General features: G+C 39.3%; 1 protein-coding gene across 3 annotated transcripts in view; it reads left to right on the top strand.

Annotated features, from left to right (window-relative positions):
- The window catches only part of LOC105937186 (inactive phospholipase D5), a 94,655-nt gene extending 84,369 nt beyond the window's left edge, over positions 1-10,286 (top strand). For all 3 annotated transcript variants that reach the window (XM_036126554.1, XM_036126555.1, XM_036126557.1), the window contains 7 exons: positions 883-994; positions 1,101-1,228; positions 1,754-1,951; positions 5,482-5,612; positions 5,758-5,923; positions 6,020-6,104; positions 7,073-10,286. In XM_036126554.1, the coding sequence (XP_035982447.1) occupies positions 883-994; positions 1,101-1,228; positions 1,754-1,951; positions 5,482-5,612; positions 5,758-5,923; positions 6,020-6,104; positions 7,073-7,611 (1,359 nt within the window). In that variant the 3' untranslated portion in view covers positions 7,612-10,286. The remainder of the gene's footprint in view (positions 1-882; positions 995-1,100; positions 1,229-1,753; positions 1,952-5,481; positions 5,613-5,757; positions 5,924-6,019; positions 6,105-7,072) is intronic.
- The last annotated feature ends 1,943 nt before the right edge of the window (positions 10,287-12,229 follow it).

Raw genomic sequence — 12,229 nt, 5'->3', positions numbered from 1 at the left:
ATTTTCAGAAGTCTGTAGGCCTGGATTTGACTCGCATCGTCCATTTGCGTGTCCGTCACGTAATGACGTCACAGTTAGAGGCTGTCCGAATTCGGCACAGCAGTCCGAAGCTCCTTACCTCCACATGATAGAGTTAATTTAAAAGCCCAATTTTAATAAATGGTTGAGCTGGAACTGTTTCTGTAAGATTGACTAGTGATGTGAGTCTGCTCCTTGCAACGTGGAAATCAAATACACCATGATCAAATATATAGATCACAATCCTCAGGATAGCTATGGATGTTTGGAAATTAGAAACCTGGGATAGCATTACTCTTAAACACTAACAATGCTTTCCTTTTTGTATATATACAACCCTACAATACAACCCTGTTTGATGGGTCAGCTGACTATAGGGAGCTACTCACACACACACATGAGGATTATTTCAAGCCTTAATTAAAGATTTTTTAAATAGTTACTACTTTTGAATGAACCTGATGACCCAAACAGTTACGGGATAGCTTTGTGTTTGGAAGGTATTATAGTCAGTGTTATCTTTCAGTACAAAATGAAGCTTTGCCATTAGAAAGATATTATTTCACTGCTGATCCCAAACTGATCTGCTGTGCTATTAGATAGATACAATCCAAGACATAATTGTTGTATTTTCTCATCAAGCAGTAACTGTACACCACCTCTTTGCAGTGTTAAAATGTGTTTATTGCTTTATGTGTGGGTCAGTAGCACCGGTAATCATGACTATCAGACACTACAGATATTGTAGCAGTCTATATAAAACAGTAACATGTAGATGTTCATGCATTGCATTGATAAAAGAAGTTTTAGGAAGTAAAGTGTCTTGTCAGAATACAAAGCTTACAGTTTAATGGGGTGTTTCAGGGCAAGGACTTGCTGTCCAAGCTGCAGGAGCTGAAAAACAAAAGAATCCAGTTAAAGATTTCCACAGGAGAATTTGACTCAGCGGAGCTGAAGGCGCTCGAGGACTATCACGGTCAGAAATATAACAATAGTCTGCTTTGTTGTTCATTTAACAAATACATTTGTCTTTCCTTTACCACCTTAAAAATGTATTTTTCCTATCATTCCCAATTTTATAGACGCTAAGGTTCACAAGGTGAACATGACAGCCCTCACCAAAGGCCAGCTCCACTCGTCATTCTGGGTAGTCGATCGGAAACATTTCTACATCGGCAGCGCCAGCATGGACTGGAGATCTCTGGCCACCGTAATGTAGACCAACTGCACATCACAAACAAAGCTGAAATATTTTCACAGGGAAGTGTGGAAGAAAAAAATCAAAAAGTCACAGGAAGGGAGGCAAAACTAGTTTTTTTTTCTGTTTATCACTAATTTGATTTAAAGTGCTTCATTGGAAAATAAAGGGGAAAAAAGACGAAGAACATAAAATGAAAAGAAGAAATCATTCAAATGAATATTAAATACCTGCATAGTGGGGCAATGTTCAGGTGTTACCACAAGGCAACAATGCTGCCTTGCAGTAAAATTCTGGAAAAACCATTACACTTTCTCAGTGTAACACTTTTACTGTACTTTTACTTTAACAAATGTAAATAATAAATATACTCCGCATTTTTCTGTTTCTAGGTTGTCTGTATTCTCATAAGACATAGTTTCAGTCACCACAATTCGGAACTATAAATTACAGCAAAATACAGCAATATTATCTTCCAAATATAAAGCTAGCCGGTGTTATTCTTGTATGTCTAGATATGTTCTGTTTGCTCTACAGAAGAAGGAGCTTGGTGTGGTGGTGTATGACTGCAAACCTCTGGCCTTGGACCTGCACAAGGTTTTTAACCTCTACTGGGGGCTTCAGTATAAGACCTTCGTCCCCACCTTTTGGTCCAAGCGTCTGTTCCCCTTCTTTAACAAAGACAAACCCGGAAACCTCGTCATTAACCGCACAACACTTCAGACCTACATCTCTGTGAGTTATAGTCCTAGCATCAGTTTATATTTTTTACTAGCCTGTCTCAGTTCAGAGATGTAGACGCTCATTAACAGTACATAGCAAAATGTGGTTTTGATATGTATGAAGAGCATGAAATCAATTTACACTAACAAGTAGAGGTGTGCTATAGATTCATGTAAGTTTGACTTGACTTTTCACATTTAAATCATTCAGTTGCGGTCTATATAAACTGGCACAGCAATGCTTTGGTCTGAATTCCTCGTTAAATTAGCTCCACAGGCCCTCAGAACAGGCCGGTTTCTCCTGAAATCTACAGTCAACTCCTTTGTTTTGATCACGTTCAAGATGAGATGATTGTTCCCACACCATGCCACAATGCGATCCACCAGCTCTCTTTGCTCAGCTACTTGTCCATTTCTGATACACCCGACAAGTCATCTGAGTATTTCTGTAGATGACAGGAGTCGGACTTGTGCTGGAAGTCTGAAGTGTGCAGAGTGAAAAGGAACAGTTAGAGTACAGTCCCCTGTGGTGCTCCTGTGTCGCTGACCACAGACGCACAGTCCTTCAGTCTCACAAACTGTAGTCTGTTTGTCAAGTAGTCATAGATTCAGGCGATTGTTGAGGCCTCCACCTGAGTCTTCTGGAGTTTCTGACAAAGCAAATCAGGCTGAAATGTGTTAAATTCACTAGAGAAATCAAAAACATGATACCCACGGTGCTGCCTGCTTTGTCCAGATGACAGTGGGTTTGTTGAAGTAGGTGTGTGATGGCATCTTCAACTCCAACTCCACCACGATAAACAAACTGCAGGGGGTCCTGATAGTGCTGGTTTGCTTACACAGGCGGGCCAACAGGAATCTCTCCAGGACCTTCATGATGTGGGAGGACAGGGCAACGGGTCTATAGTCGTTAGTGACTGAAGGGTTTTGAAACCTTCTGCTTGGTCAGGCTAAGGTTAGAAAGATGTTGCAAAATCCCACGAAGCTGCTTTAATGTTCCTACAAAGCCTGGTGCCACAATATTTTGACATATTTATGAAAAAAAACTTACAGGCAGATAAACAAATAGCATACTTATGTAGAGGCTCATAAAAAAAATCCCCACTTTTTCCACACATAACCTCAGATCTGCAAAAAATCATTTGTATCATTTTCCGTGCCAGCCTGTTTACAGATTAGTGTTTTTAACAACGCGCCTCAACGTGATTTTACATTTATTTTTTTAAATGCATATCTTAATTTGTTGTGTTAAAGAAAAAAAAACAAGTAGGAGAACAACAATTTAGTAAACTGACATAATTCTCGCCAGCTGACAACGTTTTTACGCATAGTGGCTAGAAATGCTAAGCTAGCTCTAGCATGTTGGCACTCTGTTTTGGTGTGAGTCAATATGAGGCTGCTGGCATATTTCAGTGCGGCTTCAGTTTGTGTGTTACTAAAATATGTTGAAAATGGACTACAGAGATGTTTTTAAGGCAATCCCAGAATTATTACATCAACAAAATATGATTGAAATTAGTTTTGCAAAAATTACATCTGCTGGGCAAATTGCAGCCACATGGTTTGCTGGGGGTGTAGTAGATGTAAAATCTTATGGACTACAGCAGTAACAGCAAAATGCGATCAGTATTCTTTTGGATCAGTTAAAATTGGGACATTTTATTTCACTGGAGACATGTGAAAAGATCTAACATTTGGTTTAACATGAAAAATAATTATTTGGTTACAACTCTACTAAAAGGGGCAAAAGTCATTTTGCACATATGCAACATCCACTCCCTTCCTGGGATTGTCTTGGGCAGAGATTACGACTTTCCTGAGATTGTGCTCACTGTGATTTTAATTTTGGATTAACTTTTGGTTGGTATTCTAAACTTGGGTTTAAGATGTGTTAGTCATCTACACAATGTCTACAGAAAAGTATGCCCACCCTATGAACATTTTCCCATTTTATCACATCACATCCAACATTAATGATAAAATGTTGAGAGATTTTATGCGATATACCAACACATTTAACTATCAAATGGAAGAAAAACAATAAATGTTTTATATGCAATTTGCAATCTGAAAAGCTGGACTTGCGTTTGTGATTAGCCCCTTTTTACTCTGATACCCCAGACAATGTCTGGTAAAACAAGTTGCCTTCATTAGTCAAATAATATGTAAATTGATCCAGTTGTACACAAATTCTTCTCAGTAAGTATGCAGAGACAATTAGTTATGTATCAGCACCATGATGACAAAGAAACATGCCAGACAAGTTGTGAAGAAGTTTAAAGCAGGGTCAGGTTACGAAATCTAATCTTCGCACATCTTAGAGAGTACTGTTCAATCTATTATCCGAAAGCCGGGACGAGGCAAATGTATTAAGATATGGCTGTCCACCTGAACTAATTGACAAGAAAAGAGAACATTAATTAGAGAGGCAGCCAAGAGGCCCATAGTAACTCTGGAGGAGCTGCAGAGATCCACAGCTTAGGCTGGAGAAAATGTTGAGCCATTTTTAAAGAAATCCATGAGAAGACCCGTTTGTAAAGTGCCAAAGGCCATGTGGGAGACACAGCAAATATGTGAAAGAGGGTGTTCAGGTCAGATGAGAAAAATCATTTGGACTACATGCAAAATGTTAATGTGACTAAAGAAACCACACCTTACCCTGAACACACCATCCCCACAGTGAAAAAAATGGTGGCAGCAGAGGATGGATTAAATCTCAGAAGAAATGGCATTAGAGCCTAATCAACAAAAAATGGCTTAGATCAAAGCTCATTCATTTGTTAGAAAAGAACAGTCAATATTTACACCTACGTCCATTTAAGAGGACCGTATTGAAAAACTCAAAAAACGATGCTGAAAGATGATCTCCATCCAGTCTGACTTAGTTTGAGCTATTTTATAAAAAACAATGGGAATTTTTTTTGTTTCAATGTTTGCAAAGGAGGTAGAGATATATTGACTTGGGGAGCCTGACAGTCACGTATTATTTTCCTTTCACTTTGCAATTATTCACTAATTTGTGCTAGTCGGACACATAAAATCCTAATAGCATACATAGGCATTTGTGCTTGTGATTTGTGACTATTTATTACAAGATATACTGATAAAAAATAAAACAAAGGGAACACTTAGACAACACAATGTAACTCCAAGTGTTATTTTTTGAGCAGTATATAAAACAAATATCTTTGCTACAACCGCTAACTTTGAAGGATTATCATTGTTTAAGGCTGCAGATGTACATTAGATTCTTCTTCACTTTATTTTTTTCACAAATTTTATCTACGAAACACACACTGTACAAATTGGCTGACAATGATGCACAATTCTAATTAAACTGACCTTAGTTCATAGGTATGATATTAGTGACATTAATCTTCATCATCAAGATTCCCGTTCCAGTCTCTGTGGTAATGAACTATTTACACAACACTTTGATGTCTTCTCCAGAGTACAGCACACAGTCAGCAGTTGTGTATTCCCTGTCCAACAGTAGTAACACGTCCTGACTGTATTTGCATTCTCCTTCTCCGCTGTTGACAGAGCTCGCCAGCTGCTTTCATCCCCAAAGATCGCAGCAGCGATCTAGAAGCAATCTCCAGTGTCATCAGTGGGGCCAGTCATTTCATTTACATCTCGGTTATTGATTACCTGCCCCTCCTCAGAATGGAAAGGTTAGAGCCTGTCTGCCACGTTACACTATTTTGGCAAGCATTTCCCATTAATAGCTTGGATGCATTGCTTTGGTTTAAGTGATTTATATTTATCTGTGTTTGTCTGTCTGGCTCCATGCCCGTGGATTTCTTTGTCTGTGCCAAGTTACTGGTCTCGTATCGACGGCCTTTTGAGAGAGGCACTGATTTTGAGGAGTGTCCACGTCCGTCTGCTGATAAGCTGCTGGGAAGAAACTAATCCTCTTACTTTTAACTTCATCTGGTCCCTGAAGAGCCTGTGCATGGAGAAGGCCAACTGCTCCCTGGAAGCGGTGAGTGCAACACCACTCTGTACTATTTTCAGACATTGTGCATGCCCTATATCAGTGCTCACTGTGTTACTGCGTGCCTTTTGTTTATGTGCATAGAAGTTCTTCGGCCTGCAGAGGGATGGCGGTCTCGGTGGAATGAATCACAACAGGTTTATGGTTACAGACAAGGCCATTTACATAGGTGAGCTCATCTGCAGCGCTTTATTGCTGCATGCTAAAACTCCTCACTAATCGTGTGCTGATATTCAGTGAAGCTGTGAAGACAAAAACAAGAAGCAAATTTATCAAAAGCACTCATTTTTGTCAAGGTCTTTTGTTCTTCATGTGAGCTTTAAAAAGCCCCCAAAGTGCTACAAATGTTCCCTCCCAAATGTTTGACTTGCATGTCTAATGTTGGGATTTAGACTCAGTGACCTAACAGTGAGCTTTGGGCATTTTTGATGTCTATTACCATTCCACTCATTCTGCACTAAGCTGACGCTTCACTCACCTCTGGATGCTAGATACTTGAAATACAAAAAGTGAAACTGGTGGCATGACCTACTTTCTGTTTAATATGATGAATAGTTATCTGGCCACTTGTGCAGCATTGAAATTTCCTTCCCATACGGCTGGAAGGGGGTGGAAAAATCAGGAATAAGTGATATCAGTGAAAGGAAACCAGTCATTCATAGTCATTAATAAAGACACAACTATTCCTAGAAATGAAAAGTATGATATATTGGTTATGTAACAGGTAATCAGGGAGGAAAATCATTGTGTGTCAAATGAGACAGAAGTAAATGTTGAGAATTTCACCTCCACAATATTCTATATCGTCCAAATTACTTATCCTGACAGAGGATGCGGTTTAGCATCAGCCAATTAGCCTAACGATTATGGTATTTTTCTCCGATCAGGTTATCAGTTAGTAGGCTTCTAAGCTTTTGGTTTAGTTATAAGAAGTTGGGATATTAGGTATCGTCCTCTTGAGTGGCCTTGTGGACTTACAGACTTTGGTCTCCACATATGTATGCTAAAGAAGTGCGATTAAACAAAACAGAATCCCTTTATTGTAAACAAATCACAATTACATATAACCATATAAATATCTGCATGTCATTGCAAAGACTCGTCCTCAACTTCTTTCTCTGGTTTGTTTCCTGACAGGCAACCTTGACTGGGTGGGGGAAGAGTTTGCCAATAATGCAGGAGCGGGCCTTGTGATTAGTCATCCAGCTAACGTGACAGACAGGAACTTCACAGTGGTGGAGCAGCTACGGGCTGTTTTTGAGCGGGACTGGTTTTCACATTATGCCGTCCCGCTACAGGCTAATAAAACCCCTGTCTGCAGCAGGCAACACGTCGACGTGTCAGTGTTTTCTAAAGCCAGCCACGGGCCCTACGGAGCCCAGCCTGGCAGAACAGGCCAGGACGACAACGGACCTGCACCGCTGAGAAACCGTCACAAAGCTGATGGACCGACGCTGGACAGGACAACACCCCACGAAGATAGCCTGAGAAAAATGAGCTCCCAAAGCTTGACTAATGAACAGGTGCCAGAGGAGGAGAGGGCTGGGATCAAAGCGAAGGACCTCGCTGACGAACGGGCACGTGTGAAAAACTGGAAGCAAATCATTTCAGAGGATCCACCGGGTCGGTGGGCTGAAAGCAGCGGCTTCAGAGAGATGGCCAACGGATCTCTGTGATGTGTTAAGTGTGATTCTGCGGCTGAACTTTTGTAGCATTTTAGTATTGTCATTTTATGGTTTAAGAAAAAAAAAACTTTGAAGATTTATGTACATCTGGTTTGCAACTATTCTAACAAGGAAACACTTGGGAGGGAATGAAACTTTCTACTGCAGCCTTACACTTTTCACTGATCCTGAATGAAGGAAGCTGAAAAATTATGGGTTGGGTTAAACAATGACTGTTGTGCAAACAAAAATGTACCTGCTACATATTTAACCATCTGTCATTCAAAGGATGTATGGGGATTTCAACTGATTGCTCGAATATTGTATGAAACAGAAGTTGTTTTTTCCCGCTCTTACTTTTTCACCCTTTCAAAGACCTGCATGCCTATGCAGAGACGGGGAGAGGTGCAGAATGTGCAGCTATAATGGCTACATCTTTTTTGGTAGCGCACCAATATAGCTGAAACTTATAATAATTGCCTTTTTTTGTGTGGAAAACTATGTAAATAGTTTTGTTAACCTTCAGTGACACTTTTTGAGAGAAGACCATTCTAAAATATACTTCAGTTCGTGGAAAAAGACAGTAATGTGGCTCTGTCTGGACAATGCCTTCAGCCCTTAATGGAAACAACTCCTGAAACTGATTGTGAATACTGATCCAAAGCTGAGGAAGAGGAGCTCTAAAGGCTCTTATCAAATCAATATTCATCAAGGTTCAGCCGTTTTCAAGATACTGGAAACCATGCAGTTTCCCACATAAGATTGTATGCATCACTGACACTGATTTCAATGGTACAACTGTGCATTTGCACACACTTACATTACTATTACTGGGGGAAAAAACTTCAGTACTTTTTCTCACATGCAGATAAAGTTAGGTTTTTCTTTCATTGTGGACAATGGGCTTTTACTCTGAAGGGCTCCTGACAAACACTCTCTTTCTATTCCTAAATCCCAACAAAGCAGGAAGACCTCAGTGCTTATGTGTTGACTCTTTCCAAGTTCAACAATGTAACTAGCCGTACTGAGACTGCAGACAGAAAAAAAATGGGGACACTTGGATCTCTGCTGTAAACCAAATCAATGCAATGAATTTTTAACCAAGCTGACAGCTGAAGTACCTGCTGCAGACCCTCAAGGACATGTTGGGCTGTAAATTCGTCCCTGAACCTAACCTGCATTCCCTTTAATGTGGGCAGAGCCAAACATTATGCTGTAGATTGAGAGAAAAGCAACACTACTTAAGTACTTGGCTGAAAGCTTGTAGCAAATTTCATTTTGCATTTTGAGCGTTAGCATGTAGCCTGCGTTTGCACAAACCTAACCACCTTTTTGTGGTTAGTAATTATATGTACGTTTTTTTTTTTTTTCTTACTCTAAAAGCCATCGATCAAGCGAACGGGATGACATCATCCGCTAAAACTATAGTTAGATGTTTACGCATGTTGTCTTGACTGCTAAAAGTAACAACGCTGTAATAAAAGGTCCGTCATTTAGCATGGTGGAAAATTCCAGTAGAAAATTAAGTTCAAAAGCACAAAAGTAAAGAGAATCGGTGGGAAAAGAAATCCGAGTGGTCCACAGACAGGTATCTACAATGCCTCACAAAAGTAATTACACCCCTTTAACTTTGTCACATTTGGTTACATTAAAACCACAGACTTCCATTTTGTCCGCTTTTATCAGTTTTATCTTGAATTTCACCAGCAATGAACATCTAGGAACTGAAGAGGTTGAACATTCTTTGCAAAATAGCTGATGTAACTCTGCAGCTGTCATTCTGCTGCTGGAAAATGAACCTCCATCCCAATCCCAAGTCTTTTGTGGCCTCTGTCAGCTTTTCCTCCAGCATTGCCCTGCATTTAGCTCCACCCATCCTCTCATCCGCTCTGACCAGTTTTTAGTCACAACAGGAGAAAAGCATCCCCACAGCATGATGCTGCCTCCATCATGTGTTACTTTGATAATGACCATTAAGGGCTTCTTTTTGTTTTCATTTTGCCCCTTTGTGAGTTTCCATGAGCCCTTCTGATGTGTGCAGTGGTAGTTTTCTGCCTAACACAACATTTTGGATGCAGGCCAAATTTTGGTTTTGGTTCATTCTGACTAGAGAGCCTACTTCCACATGTTTGTTGTGGAGGTGATGCCAGCCAATCAGAGGGTTGAATTCCCATATTCCCAAATATGGGAATTCAGTTCCCATATTTGGAATTGTCCTGCAGAAAAACATTAAGTCCCAAGTTGCCTACTGATCGGGTGTGTCAATGTGACTTGTGGTGAATAAAACGGCTTTTAGTGATCGGCATGACCAGGAAAGTGCTTAATAAGTTCTTGTCAGAGTTTTATTTGTAAAAGAGTTTAAAAACTATTTTGCTATCACATAAACTCCCAATAAAATCCATGGAAGTTTGGGGTTAAAACATGACAATGTGCAAAAGTCCAAGCGGTGTCAGTACTTCTGTATTATGTATATATCTGGTTCAGCTGCACTTTACACTTTACAACCGAAATCTTTATTTCAGATTGTTGGCTTTATTTTTGCTATGCATAAAAATGTTTGGACCAAACAATTTTTTAATCAAACAATTAATCAGCAGCTCAATCAATCATGCAATAATTTTGCTTTTGAAGGACAAAAAAAAAAAAAAAAAAATCAAGAGAACATTTTGTAACCTCTTTCCTGCATTGACAGACACAGCATCTTATCTTATGCCAAATCACCTGATCTCAGTGGAAGATCAAACACACATGTGCCAAAAACAAAACTAAACAAAAAACATGCTGTTTATGAATATCTTCTGCCATCTAGTGGATATTATGAGAAAGCAATTTCTACTATGTACTACAAACTGTTACAGTCAAGTATACGTTTCATATACTTTCACATGTTTCACTATGGCTGCTTTACGTCACTAATACCCCTTTAATATCTAGCAGTGACAGTGGTTTGCTGTGTGGTTCATTACAGCAGCAGTGACACATAAAATACAGAAACCATAATGTCATGCACACATTTCAGCAAATGTTTGGACTGAAAGTGTTCTGACACCTGGTATTTCATGTTACTCCATTTCACCGGATGTAAATAAAATGTCACTTAAAACCTCTGACAGACACAATTCTAACATGCATATGTACTTTCCATTTTGTCTGACGTATACTGTCGCCACACTGTCACGTTGGACTCAAATGGCATTGGTAACCGTGCAATTATCCACTTATTGTGACCTGTGTTAGAAAAGAAAATGCTGCTAATACACTCTGTCCATGTCATTGTTTTAAATAATACCTGCCTGCGTGTCTCCCTCTAAGAAGGGACTATATGCGTAACACTGGAGCTTGTTTTTACCGACATCAAACTTCTCACATGTCAAGGTTTGAAACCAGAAATTTCTTCGCAGAGCGACTTGTTCAATTTACAGCTAAAGCTTTTCTGTGTTACGCTTTCTTAGATTTTATCTGTTGACATGTTCCAGCATGACTATTTGCATGCACTGCCTTTATGAACTTTGCACAGCAAGCATCGAGCCTTTATAGAAAGGAAGCTAAAAGGGAACTCTTATATACCTTTAAAGATACAAATGGAATGTATATTTATTGAATATTATGTAAATGCACACTACTGCGAATTGGACTGCTTAGTTTTTACTCTTAATAAAAAATAAAATATCCCATTATTGTTTGTGACTCTTATGTTTCTCAGCATTTCTTTATTGAAACATCATATCCTAATAAATATATTTAAATATTTAAATATATGCAGCCATTCTATACATCACATAAGCAAAAACATATACAAGGTGTCTATCTTTTTCTTTTTTTGGCCACCCTGGACAGTTTGCTAGTCTTTCACAGGGCAACACAGACGCAAACAGGGCTAACAACTATCCATGCACACACACTCACACCTAAAGGTGATTTAGAGAGATCAATTAATCTTACTGTTATGGTTTGGGACCGTGAAAGGAAGCCGTCGTAAAGGGAAAAAACCAAGACCTGCACAGGGAGAACATGCAAACATCCTTGCATCTATACTGTACATGATGCCAGTGGTGCTATTGGAAGTACTTTGCCGCTAACCAGTGGTAGACGGTCTGCCTAATTTGGCAAATTTGCACACACAGTACGTACATTTGCATTCTATTTGTGCTCTATTAAAATTAACAGTCTGTATAATTTAGAGTCTGCTTTGACAGCAAAAATACAAATACTTTACTTTTTTGAATAGAATTTTGAATCCAATTTGGCTGTAAGGGATATTGATCAGTCCCTCTGGGAGCAAACACAGCCTGCTTGAGCTGTGAACTCTCCCACCCGGTGCAGAGCTGTGGGCAGGCTGAAAGCAGCTCTCAGAGTCCAGCTGGAAGTCTATATCATTATTTTGGTCAAAAGCAGTGTAGCACAAGATGTAAAGGGTGGGTGTTCTCTTTTATCAAAATATAAAATATATTTAAAAAAATTAAGGCAAATATATAAAATTTGAGTTGGATGATTAATATTTTTTGGCAGGAATGAAATAGTGTTTTTGATCAATTTTAGTATACTGTGGTAAAAGCTATAAAAGATCCGGCTTTCTCCTTCTATACAGCAGAACTCATTCAAAATAAAATGAAAGCATTATAAGACAGAA

The sequence above is a fragment of the Fundulus heteroclitus genome, chromosome 22 (genome assembly GCF_011125445.2).
Source record: "Fundulus heteroclitus isolate FHET01 chromosome 22, MU-UCD_Fhet_4.1, whole genome shotgun sequence".
Taxonomy (NCBI): Eukaryota; Metazoa; Chordata; class Actinopteri; order Cyprinodontiformes; family Fundulidae; genus Fundulus; species Fundulus heteroclitus.
Note: the sequence above shows the minus strand (reverse complement) of the source record. Positions and strands in the feature narration are given on the sequence as shown.